The 27928-nt window shown below is 36.9% G+C and overlaps 3 protein-coding genes across 7 annotated transcripts; 2 read left to right on the top strand and 1 right to left on the bottom strand.

Annotated features, from left to right (window-relative positions):
• Positions 1–500: 500 nt before the first annotated feature.
• Positions 501–13184, top strand: LOC128861571 (odorant receptor Or2-like). The gene is made up of 7 exons (XM_054099812.1): positions 501–1002; positions 1106–1244; positions 1356–1623; positions 7941–8040; positions 10878–10979; positions 11081–11188; positions 12982–13184. The coding sequence occupies exons 1-7, from the start codon at positions 712–714 to the stop codon at positions 13087–13089; spliced, it is 1116 nt and encodes a 371-aa protein (XP_053955787.1). The 5' UTR covers positions 501–711; the 3' UTR covers positions 13090–13184.
• Positions 13185–19882: 6698 nt separating this feature from the next.
• LOC128859581 (E3 ubiquitin-protein ligase RFWD3) lies at positions 19883–22753 on the bottom strand. 3 transcript variants are annotated; one of them, XM_054096511.1, is made up of 3 exons: positions 21998–22753; positions 20803–21921; positions 19883–20733 (listed from the first exon to the last, which is right to left on the bottom strand). In XM_054096511.1, exons 1-3 carry the CDS (start codon positions 22365–22367, stop codon positions 20174–20176), a joined length of 2049 nt encoding a protein of 682 aa, XP_053952486.1. In that variant the 5' UTR covers positions 22368–22753; the 3' UTR covers positions 19883–20173. The 3 variants fall into 3 exon arrangements, with proteins under 3 accessions (XP_053952486.1, XP_053952485.1, XP_053952484.1); XM_054096510.1 differs by having other exon boundaries at positions 20803–21918; positions 21995–22753; XM_054096509.1 differs by having other exon boundaries at positions 21995–22753.
• Positions 22754–23050: 297 nt separating this feature from the next.
• On the top strand, positions 23051–25044 carry LOC128859583 (cold shock domain-containing protein CG9705). 3 transcript variants are annotated; one of them, XM_054096518.1, is made up of 5 exons: positions 23051–23156; positions 23245–23354; positions 23414–23567; positions 23722–23844; positions 23905–25044. In XM_054096518.1, the coding sequence occupies exons 3-5, from the start codon at positions 23431–23433 to the stop codon at positions 24074–24076; spliced, it is 432 nt and encodes a 143-aa protein (XP_053952493.1). In that variant the 5' UTR covers positions 23051–23156; positions 23245–23354; positions 23414–23430; the 3' UTR covers positions 24077–25044. The 3 variants fall into 3 exon arrangements, with proteins under 3 accessions (XP_053952493.1, XP_053952492.1, XP_053952494.1); XM_054096517.1 differs by having other exon boundaries at positions 23245–23567; XM_054096519.1 differs by having other exon boundaries at positions 23110–23213; positions 23271–23567.
• Positions 25045–27928: the final 2884 nt, after the last annotated feature.

The raw sequence follows: 27928 nt of genomic DNA on the forward strand, positions 1-27928 counted from the left end.
TGCACATAAACGCCCTCGAAACATGTCTTTGGATACATTAAAAGCACTATTCCTTAAAACTGCTTGAGCTGCACGCAACGGTAAGTTCGGCTTTGCTACAAACAAATCATTGATCTTCTGATCTTGCTTTGAAGGGTTATTGTTTTGTTTTTTAGCCTCATCAGGGGAAGTCGTCAACATTTTTAACTTCGGTTTACCGGTGCACCCATTTAGTTATGAATGTCTTCGACTTCTTCAAATATTTTGCGTAACATATTTAGACCTTTAGAGTGTGTACATAGTAACACTGCTTCAAATGGTTTTTCATTCGCTGAACTCATTTTGTAAAAACAAAGCGCGCTTTCCAAATTTCTCACAAAACTAACAAATTGCACAAAGCGTGTTGCGGAAAAGAGCAGCATTTAGTTTCTTTTTTTTTAGCTTCACCGTTCACTCTTCCATTAAACGGACTGTAAGTGTTTATAATTGCTAGCCATTTTTCGCGAGGAATATTTATTACATGAAAATATAGTAAATGTGATTACATGTTACAAAATAGTAATTAAATTGATTGCATGGGCTCTGCCACACAGTTTGCACATCTACAAAAATAGATTAAAAATTAGAATATCTAATATATATGAAAGTTTTATATAAAGGTCTGCTCTTGTTTATGCGCATACGTTCCAGAAATTTTATCGTCTGCAAACAAAAGATTTTCTCAGCATAAAAATGGGTTTCTGTAGGAAATTGTTCAATGTGCATTTGGAATATATGAAACGAGTTGGTTATTTAGGAGATCGACAACTCGCTTTCTGTTTGCTCTCTCTGCCAATTTTCTGTTGTTTTGCTACATTTTATAGGATATATACAATTTGGAATAATTTCGAAGAAGTTGTGGCAAATTTATTCAAAGTTTCAGGTCTAGTTACGATAACAATTCGTTCTTTTTTGGTGCTCTCCAAACAGGAGAGGTTCTTGAATTTTTTCAACGATATTGAGAATTGGTATCTTGACCTACAGGTGAGTTTAGAAGCAACCAAAACTAAAATTTTGCAATTGAATCAAATATCCGCTTATTGCTTATGTCATGTTTTCTATTCTAATTATACCTAACCATTTTTAGATCGAAAACAACGAAATGACAATGCAAAAACTACATGGATTCACCCGAAAAACACGACGTGCCTCTATATTATTATTCAGCATCATGATAATCTGTATTTTTTGTCTTTCCTCCATACAGATGATGACCAGTAGTAGCAGTGAGTGAATAGTGAACATTAATAAGCAAAATTATGTTAAAAAATCCGCGCCCTTACTCTTTGCGAATAAACAAGTCTCATATACACAGACGTACGTGCTTTCCTTTTCAGAACTACTGGTGGAAGTTCAATTCCCAGGCATCGATTTGTACGCAAGTCCATATTATGAGATAATCTCCGTTTTACAAGCCTTATGGCTTGCACCAATAGTACTTTTAACGTACGTTTCATATTTGTGTGTGCTTATGATATCCATCTCGTTTGGCATTTTCCTAATGAAAGATCTGCAACAGAAATTGGAAAGTATGTCTGAGATGAATGAATTGCAAGCATTAAAATGCATTAAAAAATGCATACAACGCCACGTACTAATACTCAAGTAAGTATTATTGCATTACAAAAGCTTCATACTTCTTAAGCTTAGTTATCATTACTAATTTTCCACCGAGTTCTTAAAAAGTGAGGTAATTCAATTTGATATTTTTCCGATTTTTTCTTACGCTACATGGTTGAATCTCTCCGCGAGTGGGTTTCACTTCATACAGGGTTTGTATAAAAAGTATCGGTTGGCTATAAAGCTACGTTAACGTCACTTGGGGTACCGTGATGTTGCCGTTTGAGAGATGATTTCTCTTTTGGAAATAGAAAACAGCTACTAGGGCCAAAGCGAGGCTGTAAGGGGGATGGGGAAGCATAGCGACGAATGAATGAGTCAGAAAGATGGATGCACACCGCAATTTGAGCTTGCATCAAATAACTCTATAGAGCGCAGTTCATTGAAAACTCGATCTAGACTGTGCTTCTCTGACACTTGGCATTTTTCAAACGAAATGACGGATTACAAGTTGCGACAACCGCGAGAACCATTTTCGTTGAAAAACAATAAACAAACAGGAAAGATAATCACGCTGTAGCGGGAACTCGCTCGTGAATAACAGTAAAAATGAAAATCAATACAACAATAAAATGAGTGCAAGTATTGTATTATTACGTAGCAAATAAGCTGATTCTGTCGAATTCATTGACACCAAGATAGGTTCGCTGATGTCGCCACCTCTGTATTCTTTCCATTGAATGTTTCGAAGGTCAGCTCCCTCACCACTTAGGCCGCTTGGTGCAAGCGTAGTGTGACTATTGGCCTGTGGCAGTGAAAGCCTCGATAACAGTTTGAATATCCCATTTGCCTCTGAAATCGAAAGGAAAAGTCATGCCGTGCTTGATACCAGACCACTGCGAGATTAAAGGCAATGAGGTCACCGACGAGCAAGCAAGACGTGTATAGGCAAAAAAGATAGGGATTATTTTTTGTTAGAACTATTTATCGAACTCAATGAAACTAAGAAAAAAGATTATTATATACATAATATATAAAGAAAAATTGTGTGCTCTTATTTATTTGACACTAGCAAACCAGGCCCCCTTCGCTGGGCACACTAAAATAGAATAGATATGGTTTAGAACAGAAAATATATGATTTTCATATTATTTATTTCTTTATTCTTTATTCAAGCGCTTTGGCATAAACAATATTTTTTGTTTTTCTATTTGTTTTTGAGTAAATATAAAATATAAATTGAAAATCAGGAAAAAAGAAGATTGTTTTTAAATTTCAAATCAACGCATGTGAATAAACAATCGTCTTTTTTCCTGATCATCCATGAATTTTTCGTTTCAATTTATATGTCTTATTAAGCATTGGAGCTTTTTTAACCATTATCCATTTATATTTTTCAAAAAAAAAAAACGAAAAAAATTTTTTTTTCCACGAACACATAATTTCATTCGGATTTCACATTAAATTCTCAAATTTCGTAAGAAATTATTCACTGTTCCAAAATCCACTCCAAAAAAATCCACAAACAATTTTTACATGTTGCACTTACGTTTTTTCCTTATGGCATCCAAATCAGAAAGAAATATTGACACATTGTAACTCACACTGTCAATTTGACAGTTCAGTTCCGCCCCAAGCGTTAAAAAAGTAAGCGACATTATGGCTGGTTCAAAAGAATGCTGTACCCGTTGCCAGTGCTCCGAATTACAACCAAACTTTACGAAACCCATTTTCAATACTTACTTAACAATGTGCGTAAGTTTGGTTTAATTCGGTGCAAAGACACGGCGGGTCCACGTTTTGGCATATATTTCGAGACCCTAGTCATCAATAGGTATGAAAATTACCGCGTATTAAAGCACTTATCAACAGCTTTCATTTGATACCCATATTGTACATACACGTCCGAAGGTTACCCGGGTCCACGTTTTGACCTATATCTCGAGACCCTATCTACCAATAGGTATTCAAACTATACGGAAATCATCTTCAATACCTACTTAACAATGTGTGTAAGTTTGGTTTAATTCGGTTCAAAGACACGGCGGGTCCACGTTTTGGCATATACAGTACTATCTCGATAATCCGGACACCCTTAATGTTAGGGGTCGTCCGGATTATGGGGGTGCCCGGATTATAGATGATTTTTGTTTTTCAACTAAACATTGTTTTTTTGAAATGAACATAACGCAATTCAGATATATGTATGTACATAAATAGTTTTATTAAATACAGTACAATCATACTTAATATACATAATAATAATAGGTCTATTTATAAGTTCGTGCGGTTTTACAACAGATGGCGTAACTTGATTATTATTCCATCGATCCACATTTCCAAACATTCATTGGAGAGCTACTGTCGTAAGGCACAAACGTCAGTATAAGTTTTTTATTTGAAGCGTAAACAACAATATTTTTACCACACTTGAAAATGTCGAATTTCGTGCCAAATAATGTGTTTTTGCAGGGAATTCTTCTTCATTATTTTAATATGAAGAAAAAAGCAGCCGAAAGTCATCGTATCTTGGTGGAAGTTTATGGTGAGCATGCTCTATCTGAGCGAACGTGCCAGAAGTGGTTTGCACGCTTTAAAAGTGGTGATTTTGGCTTGGAAGACGAAGAACGCGAGGGTGCGCCGCCAAAGTTCATGGATACCGAATTGGAGGAATTGCTCGATCAAGATCCGGCTCAAACGCAAGAAGAGGTTGCAAAAACTTTGGGAGTTGATCAATCAACCATTTCCAAACGTTTAAAAGCCATGGGAATGATCCGAAAGGTAGGCCATTGGGTGCCGTATGAATTGAAGCCAAGAGACGTTGAACGCCGTTTTATGGCATGCGAACAACTGCTTCAACGGCACAAAAGAAAGGGTTTTTTGCATCGAATTGTGACTGGCGATGAAAAGTGGGTCCATTACGACAATCCAAAACGTCGGGCAACGTATGGATACCCTGGCCATGCTTCAACATCGACGTCGGCGCAGAATATTCATGGCCTGAAGGTTATGCTGTGTATCTGGTGGGACCAGCTGGGTGTTGTGTATTATGAGCTACTGAAACCGAATGAAACGATTACGGGGGATGTCTACCGACGACAATTGATGCGTTTGAGCCGAGCACTGCGAGAAAAACGGCCGCAATACGCCGATAGACACGACAAAGTTATTTTGCAACATGACAATGCTCGGCCACATGTTGCACAAGTGGTCAAAACATACTTAGAAACGCTCAAATGGGATGTCCTACCCCACCCGCCGTATAGTCCAGACCTTGCGCCATCCGATTACTATCTCTTCCGATCGATGCAACATGGCCTGGCTGACCAGCACTTCCGTAATTACGATGAAGTCAAAAAATGGATCGATTCGTGGATTGCGGCAAAACCGACCGAATTTTTCACAAAGGGAATCCGTGAATTGCCAGAAAGATGGGAAAAAGTAGTAGTAAGCGATGGACAATATTTTGAATATTAAATTTGTAACCATTTTACGTCAATAAAGTTTCAAATTTCGAAAAAAACCGCACGAACTTATTCATAGTCCTATTATGTACATCTGTACATAATCAAACATTTTTTTTATTTAGTATGTACTATTTCATTTCACATTTAGTCGCGAATTTTCTAATGGCATCACGTTTCTTTTTTATGTCAAAAACAGTAGATTTGTTGACACCAAATTCTGTTTCAAACCATCTTAATGATTTTCCTTTATCAAGGAGATCTAAAATTTCAAATTTTTTCTGAAGAGTAAGGGTTTTATGAGCCCCTTTATTAAATTTTCCACTGCTCATAATAATAATGTCCACTCAATTCAGTTTGTCACTAAAGAATAAACACAACGCGTGATTTATGCTGTTGCATTTCGTATACATATATTGTTGTTAAAGTACTGCTATTTTACGAAAAACTCACAAAGCAAACTAAAAATTAAAATACATATGTATGTTCATATTGCGAAGCAAATTTGAAAAATGTCCGGATTATAGAGTAAAAAATGTTAAACTGTCCGAATTATGCAGTTGTCCGGATTATAGATGTGACCGGACTACCGCGTGTCCGGATTATCGAGATAGTACTGTATTTCGAGATCCTAGTCATCAATAGGTATGAAAATTACCCCGTATTAAAGCACTTATCAACAGCTTTCATTTGATATCCATATTGTACAAACACATTCTAGGGTCCACGTTTTGGTCTCTATCTCGAGACCCTAGTCACGGAGCGGATGGAAATACTCTGAACTAAAGCATTCACCAACAGCTTCCATTTGATACCCATATTGTACATACACATCCGAAGGTTACCCGGGTCCACGTTTTGACCTATATCTCGAGACCCTATCTACCAATAGGTATCCAAACTATACGGAAACCATCTTCAATACCTCCTTAACAATGTGTGTAAGTTTGGTTTAATTCGGTTCAAAGACACGGCGGGTCCACGTTTTGGCATATATTTCGAGACCCTAGTCATCAATAGGTATGAAAATTACCCCGTATTAAAACACTTATCAACAGCTTTCATTTGATACCCATATTGTACATACACAACCAAAGGTTACCCGGGTCCACGTTTTGACCTATATCTCGAGACCCCAGTCACGGAGCGGCATGAAAAATACTCTGTACTAAAGCATTCACCAACAGCTTCAATTTGATATCCATATTGTACAAACACATTCTAGGGTCCACGTTTTGGTCTCTATCTCGAGACCCTAGTCACGGAGTGGCATGAAAAATACTCTGGACTAAAGCATTCACTAACAGCTTCCATTTGATACCCATATTGTACATACACATCCGAAGGTTACCCGGGTCCACGTTTTGACCTATATCTCGAGCCCTATTTCCAGAATAAAATATAATCCATGTTACTCGTGGATGATGTAGCTTTCGAATGGTGAAAGAATTTTTAAAATCAGTCCAGTAGTTTTTGAGCCTATTCATTACAACCAAACAAACAAACAAACAAAGTTTTCCTCTTTATAATATTAGTATAGATGACGCTACATACGTAAGCTGATTTGACAGCTTGAGTAAATAACTTTAAGTTGTTACGTAACTTAAATTTAGTTTATGTCTAGACTAATTGCATTGTTAAGCGTTCAGTAAAATATATATCTATGGGTGGTTGCTGGGAAAAGATTACATAACTGGTCACAATCTTGTCCATTTCCACATGTACTGATTTGTCCGTCTTCTGAGATTGAATACCAGCTCTGTCTTGATTAGACTGCTGAATATATTTTATGCAAATGATCGACTTAGACCAGAGAGAGATTAAAATATACCAACTTTAGTATAGTCGAAGCCATAAACGTTAATGTTTCGTTTACCAAAGACGTTTTCTGGTCTAGAATTTCGAAAAAATCGATTTTTTTTCATGTTATGATAGTTTATACTTTCAAGAATATTCTTGGAAATTTTTATATTGAAAATCGTTGTAGGTTAGACATTACAGTCCTTTAACACGGCTCGGATTGGAGTACGCCCACAAAACTATTTTTAAATTAGGCGTTGGTAATTTCTCAACAATACTGAACCGATTGATTTGAATTTTTAATATGCTATTGAGTAGACTTGAAGCTCTCGCGGGTAGCAGAATTAAATTTTATAATCAATTTTTCTATTTTTTTAAGAGCGAGAACGTGAAAAAATTCCTTTTTTTTTGTTTTTCCAATAAACAGATATAATATCTAGAAAATTTTCTTTTTGTAAATCTGCTACCCACCATAGCGACATATCTCCTGATGAATAATCGACCGAATTTTTTTTTCAGACGTACCTGAGTTACGCCAGTTACGCCAGTGGCATGTGTTACGTAAGGGAAAGCATTTTTTTTATTATTGTGACTGAAAGAAATATTTTTTTTTGTTAGTAAACAATTGATCTAATGAATAAAAACGATTTTCAATTGATACCGATTCTTTTTCTTCAATTTTCAACGCCTTTCATTTTCACGTCTCTAGACCAGAAAGGTGCTTTAAGTATCTATCATACATTCATATATTGAAGATATTTTCGATAACCAGGGTTAGGAATGCATTACTGGGATACAAAACGCCTTTTAAGCCCCATTTTCCATCCCAAGCCAAGCCGTTTTACAATGTCCATCACATTATGATCTGCATGTTTTTCTTTTGAAATTTATTTAACTTGAATGCCAAGAATCTTTCTCTATCCCCATAAAAGCCCTCTGCGTGTTGAGAATGAATCGGGCAAAAGTATTTCACTTTGAATGAGTATTCTGTAAAATTTAAATTTGTATAAAGTACCGCTATTTTTTCCTTTTTCTTTTACCCTTGACAACCTTGAATTAATTTGTTTCTTTTTTTTCTAATAACAAATACGTTTTTAGATATCACAAGGATTTGGAAGCACTATTTTCTGTTGGAAACTTTGTAGATGTCAGCATTTTTTGCATAATACCTTGCGTCATAATCGTTTATTCAAATATGGTGAGATATGCATTCCGTTAAGACAAAAAATTAAAAAAATACGGCCAGCTGTTTTCTTATATGCCAGTAAACAATTAATGGCGATATCTCATTGGTTAAAAATACATATGTATTTTATTTTGCTTACGATACATAGTAAATAGAAATCTTTGGAATTGTTCAATATCTGAGTTTTTTGGATTATGACTCTTTTACAGCAATGAGAGAAATATAAACACATAAGTGCTTATTTTTAAAGAAATATAATATAGCAAGGCTTTACTCATCCCATGTATTTACATCAACGTGATATCAGCCGCCGTAGACGAATGGGTTGGTGCGTGACTATCATTTGGGAGTATCAATCTCGGTACATGAAAGACTAAATAATAAAAAAAGATTTATCTAATGGCGGTCGCCCCTCGGCAGACAATGACAAACCTCCAAGATTATTTCTAAAAGTTCCTCAAATCTGCCATTCGGAGTCATCTTAAAACTATAGGTCCCTCCATTTATGGAACAACATGAAGATGCACGCCACAAATAAGAGACGGACCTCCACTAAACACCCAAAAAAGGGTGTAAGCGTAAATTATTTATACACATATATTAAACAAAACTGTCAGGTAGAGACCATGATTTTCCACTGTTAAGACCTCTGTCTGACCAATTGATTGGACCTTATCAGTGTGGCTTTAGACCTGGAAGGTGCACAATTGACCAGATATTCACTATACGCCAAATATTTCAAAAAACCCATGAAAGGAAAATCGACACACACCATCTTTTCGTCAACTTCAAAGCTGCATTCGACAGTACGAAAAGGAGTACCATATGCCGCGATGTCTGAATTTGGTATCCCCGCAAAACTAATACGGCTATGCAAGATATCGTTGCCAGCAACGTCAAACGAGATTTCAGACAGTGTGACTCGCTGTCGTGTGACTTCTTTAACCTGATGTTGGAAAAGGTCGAACGAGCCGCAGAACTTAATCGCTCAGGCACAATTTTTTATAAAAGCGTACAATTGTTGGCGTATGCCGATGATATTGACATCATCGGGCTTAACAACCGCGCTGTTAGTTCTGCCTTTTCCAAACTGGATAAAGATGCAAACAAAGCGAATGGGTCAGTTAGTGCGCTTGCGTATCGGTACCCACGTCACTGTTGACAGTTATGATTTCGAGGTTGTAGAAGACTTCGTTTATTTAGGAACCAGCATTAACACCGATAACAATGTCAGCCTAGAAATCCAACGTAGAATCTCTCTTACTAACAAGTGCTACTTTGGACTAAGTAGGCAACTGAGTAGTAAAGTCCTCTCTCGACAAACAAAACTAACACGCTACAAGGCTCTCATCATGCCCGTCCTAACGTATGGCGCAGCAGCGTGGACGATGACAATATCCGATGAAGCGACGCTTGGAGTGTTTGAGAGAAAGATTGTGCGGAAGATTTTTAGACCTTTGCACGTTGGCAATGGCGAATATCGCAGGTGACGGAACGATGAGCTGTGTGAGCTTTACGACGACGTAGACATAGTGCAGCGAATAAAGATCCAGCGGCTACGCTGGCTGGGTCATGTCGTCCGAATGGATACAAAGCTCCGGCTCTGAAAGTATGCGATATGGCTTCGATGAGCTGGAAGAGGAAGACCTCCTCTGCGTTGGAAATATCAGGTGGAGAAGGGCTTGGCTTCACTTAGTGTGTTCAACTGGCGCTGTTTAGCACGAGAAAGAAACAACTGGCGCGCTTTGTTAAACTCGGCCAAAATCGCGTATGCGGTTATAGCGCTAATTAAGAAAAAGAAGACCTCTGATGTATAAAAAATCATATTTGTGTTAACGTGCCCTGTCGTTTCATAAATCTGCAATATGCCTCAAGATTTTTGCATACGCAACCAACAAACTGTAATACGATTTTTTTTCTTTGAATATAAAGTTTTTAGACCTCGCACTTTGTTTAGCAATTGGCGTTATTTACATATTATTTCATTCGCGCAATACACTTAGCTTCAATTCTCAACTAGAATGTGAAGTAATTTAACGAAATCGGGCGCACTTGCACATTTTATTGGCATTTATCGATAGCCCCATCCCGATAGGGTATTTACTATTGTTTATGTTAGGCTGAGAAAGTATTCTAGTTTGTGGAATGGGTCTTGATATCTTACTGCAAATTGAGTCCTATACCGCCCCGAGTGGCAAATACTTTATTATGATCCTAGTTTCTAATATACTTTTAGGCAAGATGGGTCCGCCTCACCTAATTCTTTTTTTTTCACTTTGCTGTGACCCAAGTCTATTCTACAGATCCCTTAATAAAAACACTCTCAGCTGGTCCTCAAAACAAGCCCACAGTTGAGATCACCTGATTCCAAAATGCTCTTGTGTGTAACCTGGTTGCATAAAAAATTATTAAATTTCATGGAAAATCGTATCAAAAATTCTAAAAACTGTCGTACAAATTTTGTATTTCTAAAAAAAAAAAAAAATTTTGTATTATAACTTAAAAATATTTGCTATGTATGCTATGTAAATTTTCCAAGTTAAATATATTTTTTTTTTTTTTTTTTGTCGATATTCTATTGTTTTTATTTTTACCATAAAAATCCTAATTTGGCATAGTAACCCTCCAATACGCCCAAGTAAAAAGACTAAGACTCACACGATCTGTCAAACTCACATCCTTTTACTTGTAATTTTTTACAGTTCTCAACTATACAGATGATTTGCCTAAAGTATTTCTTTAGCCGTCCTCTAAATGTTTAAACATTTTTGTTAATTAAAATTCATTTCAATATAGTTTAAAATTTACTTGGGCAAATGTTCCGTTAATTTGAAGCCGTCTTGTTGCAGGACTACAATCTGGCTTTTATGATTACAGACATTCAACTAGTTTTTTTTGTAACAATTTCGACATATTTCATCTTTTGGCTGGCCAACTGTTTTTGCATTGAGGTAAATTCAATTTCTTACTTTTAAGTCCGTATTTATGTATGTATATTTGTTTATATGGTATATTAATATTTTTCTCTTAACCTTCTGACTCCAACTCAAAGGGTATAAATATTGCTCACGCTGCTTATAACTGTAATTGGATTGATCGTAGCAAGGACTTTCGCAAACACATCTTGTTAATAATGGTTATTGGTCAAAAGCCCTTGGAGGTATGTGCTGATATATGTACAGTACATACAAGGTGCCGCTAAAGTACGGTCCGATTTTATTTTGCAGTAATTCCATATTTAATTAAAAAAATTTAAGTTGTATGTATTTTTGTAACAATAATTATATAATTTTTTCATGTTTGGAAAACAAAAAAATATTTTTTGGAGCAAATTTCTGCTTCTCTTCTTGGCGCATGTTGTTCTTGAGAGCTAGAGCATTTGCGTAAATTTGTAAATTTCGTAAATATCAAGTGAAAAACATTGTATTAATCGGCACATGAAAAAGTTTCAATGTCTTCAAATAGGGTGATACTTTTTGCGCCGCCTTGTATATACCATAGATTTATATGTATGTATGTATACAGATGCTAGATAAGAGTGCTGGTAAGGTTTTATTGTGAGGCCACAAGCCACAACCCCCTAAGCCTGCACAAGAAATCCATAGCTACCTTCGACTCGCCTCTTCTCAGCTCCCTTAATGCCGGTGAAGTCGATTTAAATACCATATGGCGACCGAAAAATTACAATAGAACCTTTATTTTATTATATAGGGTGCGTATAGTATTTGAGTGAAACTTGAGAGCAAAAGTAATTAGCTCTTTTTGAGCAAAATTTAATGAAACTTCACGAATTTTTTACACAATATTAACTTATTTTATATTTATTAAATCATCTGTTGCTTCACAGCAACCTCCAGAATACTTTCCCGATAATATTTCGCATTTACCTTGACGCCAGGCTCATTGAAAACGATTGAAGAGTGCCCTTTTGCGGTTACTCCGGCCCAAACCATTACCTGGGGCCAATTCATTACTCAAAAACAACTCATTTTAGCTGCTGGGCAATTAGCTTAATTGAAGTTTGAGGTGTCCTCTTGATTTGGAAGAAGTTATAAAAAAGATACACTTTTTGAAATATTGAATTTCGAAAAATTTTAATTTTTTTTTCTTTTTTGCTAAATTAAAAATTTTCAACTACTTTTTTGCAATTGTTTCTACATGAAGTCGCTCGTGTAAGTAATGACGATCATTTTGAACCCAGAATTATTAAAATCGGTTCATTTTTGACTAAGTTATGGGCATTTAAAAAAATTTTTTTCTTATATAATTAAAAAAATCGAGTTTGAGCCGAAAAACAAAATTGCCGATAACTCCTGAAAAAAATTTTTTTCGGGCGAACAAAAAAATACGTGTCTCATTATTTTGACCAGAGAGCAACATATTTAAGTTACATCAAAATCGAAGAACATGACCCGAATAGCCCGGTTGAATTGAAATGGAAAGCATCTCCTTCGTTCAAGCACGAGTTTATGGTCTTAACTAAAGCACTTATTTTTGTTTTTTCATTTTTTATGAGCCTGTCAGGAGTTATGCTGACAACGCGGACGCACCTTTTTTTCGAGGGGTCACCGAAAATGACGCCACAATGGAGGAGTTTTAATTTTTTTTTTTTTTGAAAATTTCAGAAATGATTCTTTAAATAGAATTAGAATCAGAAAAAAGTTTGAATTAAATAAATAATTTTTTACATAGAAGAAAAAAATATTGAAAATAGGCCTTTTTTTACCCGACGAAACCCATGTAACCCCTTAACACAAATATCAACAAAGAAAGTTATAAAGCTAAAGCACGTCTGTTTAAGACCGTCGAGGTTTGCTTCTCAATAATAAAGGAATAAATAATGTCGTTTCCCTAAAAAAACTTGCCGTATGAGTTTCGGCCAAATACTATATTTAATTTTACGCTATTCAGAAGAAGAGAACATACTTATTTATATAATTTTTTGTTTTACAGCTCACTGCTGGCGGCCTAAAGCCTATGAATATGAATTCGTTTCTGGCGATAGTGCGTTTTGCTTATTCATTCTTTACCATTCTAAAAGGAACTAAGAAAGATAATTAAATGGATACTATAGATTACTCGACGAACTGCTTGACCGACCATGAAAATGCTCTAATTGTTTATTTTTTTAGCAAAAAAAAAACTTTTTTTAGGGGTTTGGGGTAGTCAGAGGATTGAAAAAATTATGATTTTCAATATATATATATATTATTTTGTTTGTCAATAGTTTTATTTTACATACATAAATAAAAACATAGCATTAATACATCATCTTTCGACTTGACTTTAGCAAAATTTCAAAAAAAAAAAATTTTATTGTAAAAGTTACGCTCCGGAGCACCCGAGTGCCCGTTGTTTGTTGTTGAATAACTCGAAAAGTATTTGTCGGACTCACTTCAAATTTTCACACAATATTTTTTAGATATTATAATTTAAGAAAATGCAAAAAAATCAAGTTTTTGTTTAATTCTGATTGGCCCTAACCCCTTAAATAAATAAAGTAAAGTTGAGGTTTTAGCGATAAAAAATATAAAATATCAACTATGGATATACAAAACACATATCACATTTTTTAGAGAAACGCAATTTAGTATGGAATTATCCGTATGGCCAATGAAAACTCCACCAAGACACCCTCTGACCGTTTATGCTAAATCTATGTATGGATACCTTTGCTCACTGTAGAAAAATAAAAATAAAATTAAAGCTTGTAGACTGTGTTACAATCATATAAAGTTTCAGTTACTGCCTTACTTGTTTACGAGGGAAGGGGTTTAGTTTACATATATTTATTTAATCAATTTCCGAGTTTTAAAGTCTCAACTTTCGAGGACTAGTAAGAAGTCAATGGGTTATTTTTGGTCATTCCAGATAAGTATCAGGTGGTAGCAAATATTTTATGTCACAAATTACTCTTATCACTTTTTTTTAAATTTAATTTATTAAACTTTTTTCTTTTCATTTTATTAATTTGTTTTAATTATTTTTATATATTTTGTTTTACGTTATTTCATACTGCTTTGCTTCATTTATTTCATCAACTTCTCTTCATTTTGCTTTATTCATTTTTTATTTTATTATTTATTATTGTCCTAGCAGGAGCAACTCGGTGTCCCCTCCTTTTTTCATCTCACCCCCTTCAACAAGTTACGAGTTGTCCCGTGTAAGCGCCGTCTTATTAAATAAATTCTAAACTTTTGTAATCCCGTACAAAATGAATCAAGGCGAATTGCATATCTAAGGTAGCGCCATTAAAAAACAGTTACTTTATTTTTCGCGATTTTGACAATCTGACGTCAGCTCCCTTCGCGATAGAAAACAAACGAACAAAACAAACAAAAGGAGGATAAATTACATGCTTGTGAAAATTCAGTGAATGGCTTGGTAATATTGTGATTTGTGAGATTTAAAGTAAACAAACTAATGACCCCTTCCTTTTGCTTGTTTATTCGTGGGCTCTTACGACGCGGCGAATTCGGAAGGCGCAATCAGTATTCTATTCATTCTTGAAAATGAATGAGTGGGACTTATCGTCAAATTGAGAATAAAACGCTGTCAACCGAAAGCGAACAATTTTTATAATACTGTCACAAATCAAGGCAAATTGAATACTACAGGTGGCGCCTTCCCGATACATTTATTTTTCGCGATTTGGCCATGTGTGGCGAGCGTCTTGACGTTGTTCCTCAAATGGAGGGACCTACAGTTTCAAGCGCCAAAATTGGAAACGCCAAAATTTAATTTTGCTTCCAAAACCAGGTAAATCAGCGGAGGAGTCGTCGAGCTACAGACCAATATGTCTAACCGACTCTGCGGTAAAGGTGCTCGAACGCATTTTATCCGATCGACTAGACGCAGAAGTCAGATCAAAAGGAGACCTGTCCGAAAATCAATTCGGATTTAGAAAGGGGAGGTCAACGATAGATGCCGTATATTCAGCAATCCAGCTTGCACCCGCTGGCTAAATGGCACCAAAGAGTACTGCCTGATTATCACCCTAGACATCAGAAATGCCTTCATCTCTGCAAACTGGGCGAAAACCTTAGATGCCCTAGAGCGAATTGGGGTCTTCATGTACCTGAGGAGAATATTGCGCAGTTACTTCGATGGCCGATCTGACCCAGTTTTTAGTGGACATGGACGACAATCCTTATTGCGACTACTGCGATGGAAACATTTTAGAGGACTTTCACCAGAGAATGTTAATGCAACACATTCAAGCCGACTCTGAACGGCAAATATTTTTTATGAGGAGGTTTATCATGGCAGAAGTACACTCGGAGGTTTGTCATTGCCTTCCGAACGGCGACCGCTATTAGAAAAAAATGTTTTCTCATTTTAGTGTCTCACGGAGATTCAAACCTACGTACTCCGAATGGTAATCACTACGAACAATGTTCTCTGGTTAGACAAATAAATAAATGAATACTAAGAAAATATTCTTCTCCTTAATTGGATTATGCTATTTTGACGGAGTTGAACAAACCGAGCCAGTCGTTTCTTTCAATTAAATCATACATAACTATTTGTTTTAACGTATTTTGGTTTATTATCTGAAGAAGCGTTAGAATGTTCACACAAAAACTTTAAAAAATATCGGCTTTTTCATACTCGAAAAACTGAAAAAAAATTGTATACCAATAAAGAGTTTATTTGCTATGATCGCCAGATCCATTAATTTCATCTCGAGGCAACAAATCATCAAGGGGTTCCGATTCAAGTATTAAACAATATATTTGTGAAAATGAAGAAACAGATAATAGCACGGAACTCTTTGCATCAAATAAGTTCCTTCTCTGAGTATGTAAGTTCAGAAACTGATACGAAACACAAAATGAATAAATGCATCATAAATTTATATATTCGTTTTATTTTCTTAATTTTAGGAACATTGTGTTGTTTTCTGAAAATTGGTCTATTCATAATTTTTAAAATAATAATATAATTATGACTTATTTTACATCCATATCAAAAAGTACAAAATTGCAAAAAAGTACGGAAAAAAAGTTTCAACAAATTCCGAACACACTTTAGATTTTTGTCCATTGTTTGTACGGAGTCGGAGCACTGAAAGACGAAGAAACCAACCATTTTGTTATTTATTTTGTGAAAAGTTGCTGGCTTATTTAAAATGGCTAATCATTCAGGCGCCCGCCGTAGCCGAAAGCGTTGGTGCGTAACTACCATTCGGAATTCAGAGGAAGTTCAAATCTCGGTGAAAGACCAAAATGAAGAAAAAAAAGGTTTTTTCTAATAGCGGTCGCCCCTCGGCAGACAATGGCAAACCTACGAGGGTATTTCTGCCATTAAAAAGCTCCTCATAAAAAATATCTGCCGTTTGGAGTCGGCTTGAAACTGTAGGTCCCTCCATTTTTGGAACAACATCAAACGCACGCCACAAATAGGAGGAGGAGCTCGATCAAACAGCCAAAAAGCGTGTACGCGCCAATTATATATATATATATAAATATATATATAGATACATATATCATTCAGGTAATGTATGTATATGGTATAAATTGAAAATAATATTGATAATAAGAGAGTAACCGAACAGTGCATTTTAAGACCGAATCTAACGGGACCGAACATTGGCGACTCTCGGCCAAAATTGTATGGAAACCGAACAGAACATTTTCGAGGGATTTTTAAAAAACCAGCACTTTTATTTATAAACAAGCAAAAATAGGTATATACCAGGTATTAAATTTGGGAGGAAATTCAGGATCGAACTCGACGATTATGTAAGCTGAAATACACCTTCTCTCGAAAGAAAACTCCAGCACTGGTATACAGATGGTCCGAAGACCTGAAGGCATAGGCGCTCGAAGTGATGTCGAAGTGCAAACCTTTAACGAGTGCTGGTGTGAAGCGATATTGAATCGATGTGGAATTCGACTGATGTGAGGGAAAAATTGGGAACTCATGATGAGAAGCGCACCAATTTTTCTGAAGAAGTTAGCATAAGGTACTAATGCGTTTGAAAGTGACAAGCTACAACTAAGTAGGGTTTTTTGTATGCTCCCGTGGTCAGTGTGGGTCGAAACCAAGAGCCATAGATACGTGAATAGAAAACGCGGGATTGTGTCTCTCAAGCGTGCTTAATATCACGTATAGCTAAGCATGCCGCACGTCCTTTAAAAGTTGTTCCCACGACAGTCGGTTCTACGTTACCGGAACGACCCGGATTTATATCCGGCCAAGGACTGTCACTTTAGCAGCATTCCCCATATATGTATGGGGAATGTTTATGCTGCTACAACAACGACAACAACCTTTAAAAGCCCTTGATACATCAATTCTTATGGTAAATAACCCCACAACAAGGTCTTAGTCGCCGTTGCTGCCGACATTTAAGGCAGTCTTGCCGACCAGCTAAAAATTATGCAACACCCGCCCACCTGGTCGCTTCGAACTAGTGATACGCAGAGAATGTAGTTCCAGACTTTCCGAACACTTCACTCAAAACGGCGATGAGGGCCCTCCTAATGTACCGATACAGCATCTACATAGCGCAGCATCTATGTTTCCATTATTATGCTAAGCAAACAGTTTCAAAAAACAGTTGGTACGACGAGAAATGCCATGCTGCCGCTGAAAGAAAGGATGCCGCCTATAGAGCCACGCTGCGATCGGGCGCAACGCGAGCCATGTGGGATCGCTACAGAGAGCTAAAAAAGGAGGAGAGACGTATTATCCGAAAAAAGAAACGAGAGGCCGAAATACGTGAGGGTGAGGAGCTTGAGATGCTGGCCAATAGGAACAACGCCCGAAAATTCCACCAGAAAGTTCGGCGGCTTACAAAAGGTTTTAAGACCGGGACGTTTTCCTGTAAGATCAAAGACGGCGATCTGGTGACTGAAATACAGAGCAATCTTAAATTATGGAGGGAACACTTCTCGAGCCTATTCGACAGTGATAGCTGCGCATGTCACAGAGAATGTGAAGATCCCGATACCCCAATCGTTGACGACGGAGTTGTCGTTCCGCTACCCGACCATGACGAGGTGAGAATGGCGATAACTCGGCTAAAGAACAATAAAGCCGCCGGCGCCGACGGACTACCGGCTGAGCTATTCAAACATGGCGGCGAGGAGCTAGTAAGGTGCATGCATCAGCTACTATGCAAAATATGGTCGGATGAAAGCATGTCTGCCGATTGGAATTTAAGTGTGCTCTGCCCGCGGTTAGTTCAGATTGACGATGACGACCGATAACTTCACTGCCCTTACAAGCCCCTGTTGTAAAATGCTACAAAAACAGCAACCCATAAAACTCTATTGCAAGAAATATTGCCATTCAAACCACCAAATTGGAAAAACAAAATACATGCAATCACCTTGTATGATGGATTCGGCTTGGCCTTAATGGATTACAGCTATTCTCCCTAGATACAATACCCTATCAACAGCAGATAAGTCTTTATACGTTCCGCTTCTGAAGTAATTGGCAAACGCATATGCGATATATTGCCAAAAACTCTCTACATGTGCCGAGGAAAACAGTTCTAAGCACTCCGAGTTTTAGTAGACAGCTGGTAAAGGGCATACTGACAAGATACGCGCTTCAGAGTGTACGACATCCCCATTTCCCACTGGGAAGCCTTATTTGAAACGAAACTGAGATGCAAACCAAATCCTAAATTATTTGTCGTCGAACCTATCACGATTTCTGAAGTGTGGTAAGCACATGGCCATGGTCCCATTACAGGATCTGTGAAAATCCACAACAGCAGTAACTTTGCCCTGTCAGTGTAGTGTAATCACCGGCCGTCTTCGTCTAGCTCATCTAACGCTAGGCCCAGGAAACTAGCTGTTTCGACGGGTTGGGTCCAGAGAGAGGGGTATTAGATGAGTGGGTTTGTTGGGGCATGTGCAAAGGTGGTTAGTGCCGTGCGGGGTGCCTTCACATGCCGGACATATGTTTACAGGGTTTGATTTAAAAGTAATGAGCCTTATTTATTTAATATTCTTCAAAATAGGACCCTTGAGCGTTAATACACCGCTGGTAGCGGTCCTTCCACTGCAGGAAACATTTTTTAAACTCATCCGCCGTAATCGCGTTCAATTCGGCTGTCACAGTTTTTTGGATCGCCTCGATGGAGTCCAAAAGCCTCCACTTCAGCTTTCTTTTCAGGCGCGGGAACAAGAAAAAGTCCGTCGGGACAGGTCTGGGCTGTAGGGACGGTTCGAACCCCCATCTTGGCCAATGCAGAGGTGCAGAGGAAGGCGGTGTGCGCCAGCGCATTGTCGTGATGAAGGGTCCAATTGTTGACGAGGCGGTGGTTGACTAACCCGGGCGACGCGGCTTTTCAGCCGAAGGAGCACTTCTTTGTATAATGCCGCATTTACAGTGCTTGCTGGAGGTACAAACTGTTTAGCTTCACGCAAAATTTGATCGTGTAACGTTGCTCCAACGATCGCTGCATTTACGCCACTGCAAAATCCTAACACAATTTTAAAACAGCTTTCACGCGCGGAGCGATATTGACTGCACCGCTGTTGCCAGCGAACTGGGACCGGTTTCTAGTGGAAGGGGGAGGTCCAACGATCATTTTCCCCCACCAGCCGATTCGGTTGATCGCTTGGCAGACGCTCCGCGCGGGAAGGCTTATTACTTTTCAATCAAACCCTGTAGTATGTCGGGGCCAACCAAAGGGATCATTTTGAATGGTCAAGTACTGATATTCTAGCAGCAGTCTGTAATGTTTTTGTATTCAATGTTTATGCTGTAAAATCTATCAAAGTAATCAATATAATCAGAGTAATCAAAATAATATTAGGGAATTTAATAAAATATATAAATCATAGAAAGAATTCTATTCATATTCCGTTTAAATAAAACCGTACTTCCATATTTTATAAGACTTTATTAATGTAAATCCTTTTAGTGTTTGCCTTAGCTTATGTCTAGACTTAATGATCACAAATATCATTTGGTTGCTCCCTCATGTAACAAAAACAATGCCAGTACAATCCAAAATAATCCTTTAAAATAAAGTGGCTATTTTGTTTACCAATTTGTGAAAAGAAAACTTTAATGGAACTTGATAAAAATATACCTACATCAGCCTAATTAAAAACAGAATATTATTGTAGTTGTAAGTTTAATTAAGGAAGTTGCTACTAAGTCTCATGACAGCCTACTAATTATTTGTAGACGTAAGTTTGTACATGCGGCATTTAGTTTCAGAGAGGCCCGCCAGGTACGTACCATTACTACCGTGAATTGGACAAATGTCATAGATAACTTCCTGTGCTGGTAGTGTTTGAATCCGTTGCTCCCGTCGCACATCAAATAAAGCTAGCTGTTTGACGTCCTGCATGTAACCGGCAACTAGGGTATTTGCTTCTATAGCAACTTGTGTGCAACGTGTCATCACTGGAGTCGCTTTGGATCCATTAAATGTTACCTTTACATTGAGCACCGTCGTGCCGTCTACCTTCTCCAAGCGTCCAACAATGTAACGGGATTGGGGATAACGTACACTGCATCGAGCTGACACCAAAAGTGTTTCCTGTGCGGGATCGAAATGCATTGAACTAAAGGGACCTTCAATACTGAGACGGGTTGGAATCACCATGTCGCCACCATTAACGTATTCGTAAAACCAAATTGATTGCAATTTGCAGACAAGAAAGCCACCGTAAGGGAAATGCGTGCCGACGGAAACGCTGGCCACGTTAATCACAGTGCTAAGATCTCCTGCAATAGGAATGTGTCAGATAAAAATATGAAATGATTGTCATCGTTGGATTTAACAGTGGTACTCACCGTCCGTTTTGTATTCCTCCAAAATGTTGTCTGAGAAACGCATGTCATATGTGTATGTGCTGCCATTGGAACCACCCAAATACAGCACATTTTCTCGATCTTTGCGGTTCATTGCACAAGCCCAAAGTGCTTTCTCGCCCGGTTCAAATATAGAAACTACTTGCCGGGAGCGCAAATCGAAAAGCTTTGATCGGGTCTCCATGCTAGCTACAGCTAAAAGCTGCTGATCGGAATTTAAACACATATCGCGGATTAATTTCAACGATGCATGCAAGAACGTTGAGGTACGAAATGACTGCTCATCGATGAAACGAATACCAAAGCCAGGAAAAAGGCCTTGAGCACTCTTCTGTGATGCCAAAATGGATGAATGCCGTTCGGCATGTATTAATACACGACAGCCAGGCTCGCGAGTTATTTCGATTGTGCGCTCAAGATAAAGTCGTTGCATCTGTAGTCGTAATAATTGCTTGTCATCGCCCAATTCAGCTTCGTAACTAAAACTTCCGCCACCAGCTCCAGCGCGTAACATCCGCTTTATGCGATCATTCTCATCCTGTATAGTCTGTAATTGCATTACTACCACTTTATGTGTCATTTTCAAGGCTGCTATTTCTGTTTGTAGTGACTGTGAGCGCCGACGCTCCTCATCCAATTCATCGCGCAGTCGATGCTCTTCACTGCGATCGATGGCCCGTAGACGTTTGGCATATAGACAGCGTATATCGCGATTTGTGGCTTTCGTTTTACATTGTGGACATGCTTTAAAACCTGACTGACGTGCGCTTTCTGCTAACCAACGGCGAATGCATGCGTCGCCAAAGAGATGACCACAGCGCAGGGATACTAGACGATGTTCACCTGACATTTCCCAGTTATCGAGGCAGATAGGACATGTCATTCCCTCATCTTCCTCATCGCCGTCTGCACCGCTCCCCGTGAGTGTATTCACACGGGGAGTATTTGATTTCGGAGTGTCTCCAGTAAGACGTTTGCGTTTTTTTGGTGGGGATGGTGTGGCTAAATTTACTATTGATCCAGTTCCGTTAGGTACAGCAACATTAACAGCGATGCTAGACCCTGCCATAGGATCTAAAGGTGTTGGTTCATGTGAAACTGCTATCAACGAATTATATTTACAAATAAATCAATAAATAATAAATATTGAATTGACAATTGAAATCGTACGTACTACCATCTACTGCATCGTCGTCGTTTGTATTCCGAGCTAGCGCTTCTCGTGCTGCTTCGGCCAAACCATTAACTGGGTCCATATCTTCTATTTCATTGTTGTCCTCTTCATTGACTGGTTGCGCCTCATCGGAATGCTCAGCATTTGGTTGAGCTTCAGTTTCGACGTCGCCGCCATTATCATCTTCGCTAATTGCTCTAATCGCTATATAGTCATGATCTGTATTCCGAGCTCGCCCCCGCCGAAATCGTTCTCTCCTTCGACTACTATTATTAAATTCTATGCTGGAGTCCTCACTGGATGTTGAACGCGTACGACGAGCAACATAATTATGATCACCTTGAGTTTCATTATGTGAGCCAGAATCTTGCATATTTCTTACGATAAAAGTCAGATAGTGTCAGTCAAAATAAATTGGCAAAAACCACACATTTGTCTATTAAATTTTGAGATTGAAATTCCCTGCATATAATACAATCTTCAGAACTTTGATTCAAAAGCAGCGGTAGAGGTAACTCAGTGTTGTACTTTTGTTTGTTCTCAGAAATATTTTAATAATTATGTAGGTACCGGAACAATTAAAATAGAACAGAGCGAATATTCAGAAATTTGGTAAAACGCAAATTTAATTGACTATTTTAATAATAAGTCGTACACAATTTAGTAGTCGTGGAGTAATAATCCGTATTTCATGTTAAAATTAAAAATGTTTAACATTATATCGAATTTCGTACTATTTCAAGTTCTAAACTCTTAATAAATATTACTGAAACCCTTTTGCCAATTGTGCTACCAACTACGTCCAATTAATTTCCTTAGACGGCTTTTCCATTCACAATAGCAAATATGAGGTTTATTTCAGCAAAAAACTTAATGACAACTTCATATAAAATTAAATTCCAAAATGTATTCTTTATTTTCAATTGTGTCTAGATAATACTGTCTTGAGTTATATTGCCTTAAATTATTTTATGCATTTAGAAAATCAGCAACAGTTATAAAAAAACAGTATAAAAAATATCTAATTATTTCACCAATATGGTAATATTCCTTAGGTAATTTTGCGAAGCCGATTGTCAAATTCAGAGAAAAGTCAGTCCTAAATTGCATTGGTATTTCGCGGTGTTCTTCCGATATTTCTTTGAACAAATTACCAAAATCGGTACAATAATATTAAACGATTGAATATAATTGTTTTATCTTAGAATTAAGAAAGATTGTAAGTAATATATTTTATTTTTTACTATTAGGTTTTAATAGTACCCACCCGCTTCAGCGACGCCTACCCCAGAGGCTTTCTATACTTCATCGAAGCTGACCCATTTCGCACTACCTCTCATCTTTAGCAAGTGAAATATTGGTACTCAACTTAATTAAAAGCAAAACATATATAATTAACAGATTCACACAATAATAAAGGAACAAGCGAACTAATTATGTCCCAACTAAATACACCTGAGAAAGATGCGGCTGGAAAACCCCCCGCCAGCCGCCAACAGAACTCCCACAGCCCAAATCTAACGCTACAGCTTCCCAGTCCAATTATTACGAAGCGCACACGCACTGCTTCAACGTGAGTGTTTTCTGTTTTAGTTATGTATGTAGATATGCAACATTGATCCACATTTTCATTGCGACTTGAAAACTTTCTTCGCCCACTAGATTTAACATATCTTGTATTTTCCTTACCAGCTTGTATTTAATGTTTAAATAAAGTATATTTACAGCTCTGCTCGCGCGTTGGAGAATCCAATTGAAACTGGGATAGTGAAATCGTTCAGTCGTTCGAAAGGCCATGGGTTTATTACACCCGGTAAAGGAGGTGAAGATCTTTTCTGTCACGTTTCTGAGTAAGCTTATTTCTTTCAGTCCCGATTTCGTTTACATAAAACTGATTTGTCGAATTTCAGTATCGAGGGTGAATACGTGCCGCAGCCGGGGGATGAAGTTAGGTACCGTTTATGTGCCATTCCGCCCAAATTCGAAAAACATCAAGCGGTACATGTGCATATTATTAACTTAACACCTGATGTGCATCAAAAATGGGAAGAGCCTGTCTACCCCGAGTCTCCTGCTCAATAGGAAACCGATGGCTAATTGTCACTTTGCTGATTGGGCGCCCTTTTCGGCCGCAACATTGGCAGCAATAAAAAATAAGGGTACAGTAAAATGTTTATTTGAAAGACCTAAATGTGCAGTTCAATTGGAGATATATCGTATCTCCGAATTTTACCTTTACACAATTATATTTCATCACCTCAAATCAATGGCAGGAAACAAACAAATTATATACATCGAACGCAAGTATATACTCGTACATCCTTAACATACATAACTCTATAACCTGCAACAAGTAACGAGTAATATGTTTGTGGTATACATTTTTGTATATCCGCAGAAATAACACAGACAAAATATTTCAATTAATTTCGAATTTTTGGATACATGAAATTTAATTACTCGCTGTCGAACTAATAATGCCTTAACGAAAAATAACCCAAAATTTTTACTAAGATATACCATATTGTGGGCTTCTGTCTTTATGAAATGACTCACTCATTGAGTGGCAGTAAAAAACAAGTAATCGCGTCCAATACACAGTATAAATAATAAAATAAAAACAAAAGCGAACAAGAAGACAAAAAGAGCAGAAGCTTGATTAAACGTAAAGCGATAAAACAGAAAACAATTAATGTAAAGGCAATAAATTGGCAAAATTTTGCATTTGCTTGCGTTCTTGGCCGCTAAGAGGTGTTCCCATTTCTAACTTTCTTTTTTGATCATTTTATACTACGTTATGCAAAGATAAACCCTAAATTGTTCTAAATCGAACGTGCTATACTAATTTACACGCCAAGCTTGAAAGATATAAATGTGACACCAGTTATTAGTTATTACGATAATTTAATTTCTTGTGTTTCTAGCAATTAAACTTAATTTAAAGTTTGCATAAAATAATCATGCAAACGTAGATAGTATTTGTACAATACTTTATGCTACTTTTCATGATCAGCAAAAATAAAGTCTAATAAAAATGGATCTGAACTTAATTGGTGTGTCAATATTATTTTGAGCATTTACACACATACATACATACATATGCATACAGATACAATGCGCGAAGTATTTTACAGTCTACGATCAAATGATGGCCGCCGTAGCCGAATGGTGCGTGACCATTCGGAATTCACAGAGAGAACGTAGGTTCGAATCTCTGTGAAACACCAATTAAGAAAAACATTTCTCTAGTAGCGGTCGTCCCTTGGCAGGCAATGGCAAACCTCCTCAAAAATATCTGTCATTCGGAGTCGGCTTGAAACTGTAGGTCCCTCCATTAGCGGAACAACAACAAAAATAGGAGGAAGAGCTCGGCCAAACACCCAAGAAGGGTGTACGCGCCAATTATATATATGGGCCAACTATATATATGGTATTATATATCAAATGATGGTAATTGAATTCTCCAAAATTAAACAATATCAAGTTAAGCGCAACAATTTTCGAGCAATGTCTGGAGTTATTCTTTAATTTTGAAAGGATCACATTTTCACAAAGCATACAACATGGTTACATACATGTATATATTGTTTAGTAAACGAAATGAGCTAGATAATACAAGTTCATTTATTAGGTATGTTCATGTAAAAATTATCCAGTAACTTAATTTCTGAGAATTCTCTCTTAAAGAGAAAAATATCAAAAAAAGTACATGGACGTAAAATCAGTAACAATTTGCAAGTTTTACGAACAGCTGATTAAATTGTAGGCAGGAAAAAAATTACACAGAAATTAAATTTTTTTTCATTTTAACTACCTCGTATTAAATTAAAACAAAAATAAAGCAAATAAAATGCAAATAACGAGCTTCGAAATCACATGATTTCATTTTGTCCACAATAATTTGTACCATTTCATCATCGCTGTCAGAGGAAGAACGTTCCATTAGCAATTGCAATTCGCAAATTTTAATTCGGGTTTATTTTTACTTCGCGATTAGCTGTTTTTCTCACTTGCAAATTCTGACAAATAAAAATTGATACAGTCAAAAGTTGCAACTTCTCAAAATGAAATGTCATCTTGCCCTCTCACTTTAACCTACTTAGTGAGTTTTTTGGGGACATGAACACCAAAACGTGATAATTTGTAACAATTGGTACAACTATTTGCTTCATGAACAGACCTATTATTAGGTTTACTATTTAGCTGTCGTCATTGTACGGATCTATAAGTACACACTCTTAGCTGGTTGTCAAAAAATGCCCACAGGTGAGATCACCTGCCTAAGAAATATATTAAGAATGGTTGCCATTGTAAGTCTAAAGATATTATTTTCCAGACTTTTGTTTGTTTTTAATGTTACCATAATTTTTATAATTTAGCAGTAGCAGCCCCATTAATCCGCTTTGTCAAATAGCCGAATAAGAATTTGTAAGCTGATCGCAAAATAAAAAAAAACAGGAATAAAATTTCCGTATAGAGTCAAAGTTCAAAATTTAAATGAAAATGACGATTAAACTAGGGAATGTAAGTAAATATATTTAAGATAAAATTTTTGAAGTTTATGTGAAGTGATATATTAAAAAAAATACGTGAACGATGTAAAGGTATGTACTCTTCAACCACAGTCTTCAGTTACCGTTGCTGCAGTTTTCTTGAGTATTAACTAAATAGGTAATATACATATCGTCATATGAATTCAAAAAAGCCCTAAGTTAAAAAAAATACAAAATCGACTTTTTAGTTGATTATTATGTACCGTATCATTATACATGTTCCTTTAAAATTTTATAATCCAACAACCAATAATGACGTTGGTATAAACAAAATTCGAAAAGCCGGTGACGGTGACGGTGAATAAAACATTTTCATTTTAAAAGGTTTTTTGCTTCTCCTGTAAAATTTTTAAAATGTAACTTAGGGCTTTTTTGATTTCATGTGACGTTATACTATATGTATACACATACATTCATAGACGGAAGCAAGGAAAAAATGAAGTATTGTCACTACCAAACAATTGCTAAAGGAATGTTCTTCATCTAACAAAATAAAATCAAATGATGCGAGCTCGTTATTTTATATTTTAGTTTTTTTTTTTTAATCGATGTAGCTCAACGGAAAAAATTAAGTTATTGGCAAATTACATGATCATACCTATTGCATTTAAGATCCAACAATCACCTAAATAAAATACTGAGCGCAACATGATGTACAGAGAGTGGTGCCTTCCGGAAGACATCACTTTATTGTTTGCGATTTTGAAAACTGGCTGCGTCTGCTCCTAAATGATCTGTACGAGGTGATATGAGAAGAATGTACGATTTGTTTCTTCCGAAATGGAGTGCCAGCTTTAAGACTTCTCTAAAATACGATAGCAATAATACATTGACAGTCATTTTTTTGGATTGTGCTGAAGGTAATATTTCTTCATCCTTTACATGAAGCAACAATTCAAGAGCTAAAGGATGAGATAATTCGGCACATTAACGGCATAGAATCTCAATTATACCTCAGCGTCATTGAAAATTTGGACCATCGGATGGAGGTGTACCACCGAGGCTGCGGCGACTATTTGGCCGATATTTTGTCCCATACGTAATTGAGCTCTACCAATATTATCACAAGAAAGAGAAATGACAATAATTTTCTAAGAAAATTGTATTTTAATTAAAATCAACACCGGCCCTTGAAACTTAACCACCCTTTACATGTAGTTATCTTCATTTAATTTTTTAGGAGTCATAATATTTAATTGGTCTTAAGCGGCCAAGAGCAACCCTGACGTTGCGAACAACATTGACGTATCACTGAACACACCCCTTTAGCAAAACGCGTGCAAAAGTTGGTGGATAGTGGAAATCTCATAAGTTAATTTAAAAAAAGTATTATCTTTATGAAAACTCTTATTTTTCTTAAAATTTTAAACTGGATTCTAAG

The sequence above is a fragment of the Anastrepha ludens genome, chromosome 4, assembly GCF_028408465.1.
Source record: "Anastrepha ludens isolate Willacy chromosome 4, idAnaLude1.1, whole genome shotgun sequence".
Taxonomy (NCBI): Eukaryota; Metazoa; Arthropoda; class Insecta; order Diptera; family Tephritidae; genus Anastrepha; species Anastrepha ludens.

Excerpts from the sequence above, each read along its gene's own strand:
- LOC128859583 (XM_054096517.1), top strand. The coding sequence starts at position 23,431 with ATGTCCCAACTAAATACACCTGAGAAAGATGCGGCTGGAAAACCCCCC. Across the intron at positions 23,568-23,721 it reads CGCACACGCACTGCTTCAAC|CTCTGCTCGCGCGTTGGAGA; the intron begins GTGAGTGTTTTC and ends GTATATTTACAG. Across the intron at positions 23,845-23,904 it reads CTTTTCTGTCACGTTTCTGA|TATCGAGGGTGAATACGTGC; the intron begins GTAAGCTTATTT and ends GTCGAATTTCAG.
- LOC128861571 (XM_054099812.1), top strand. The coding sequence starts at position 712 with ATGGGTTTCTGTAGGAAATTGTTCAATGTGCATTTGGAATATATGAAA. Across the intron at positions 1,245-1,355 it reads GATGATGACCAGTAGTAGCA|AACTACTGGTGGAAGTTCAA; the intron begins GTGAGTGAATAG and ends TTTCCTTTTCAG. Across the intron at positions 10,980-11,080 it reads CCAACTGTTTTTGCATTGAG|GGTATAAATATTGCTCACGC; the intron begins GTAAATTCAATT and ends TCCAACTCAAAG.
- LOC128859581 (XM_054096509.1), bottom strand. The coding sequence starts at position 22,367 with ATGCAAGATTCTGGCTCACATAATGAAACTCAAGGTGATCATAATTAT. Across the intron at positions 21,922-21,994 it reads CGACGATGCAGTAGATGGTA|CAGTTTCACATGAACCAACA; the intron begins GTACGTACGATT and ends ATTCGTTGATAG. Across the intron at positions 20,734-20,802 it reads GGAGGAATACAAAACGGACG|GAGATCTTAGCACTGTGATT; the intron begins GTGAGTACCACT and ends TTCCTATTGCAG.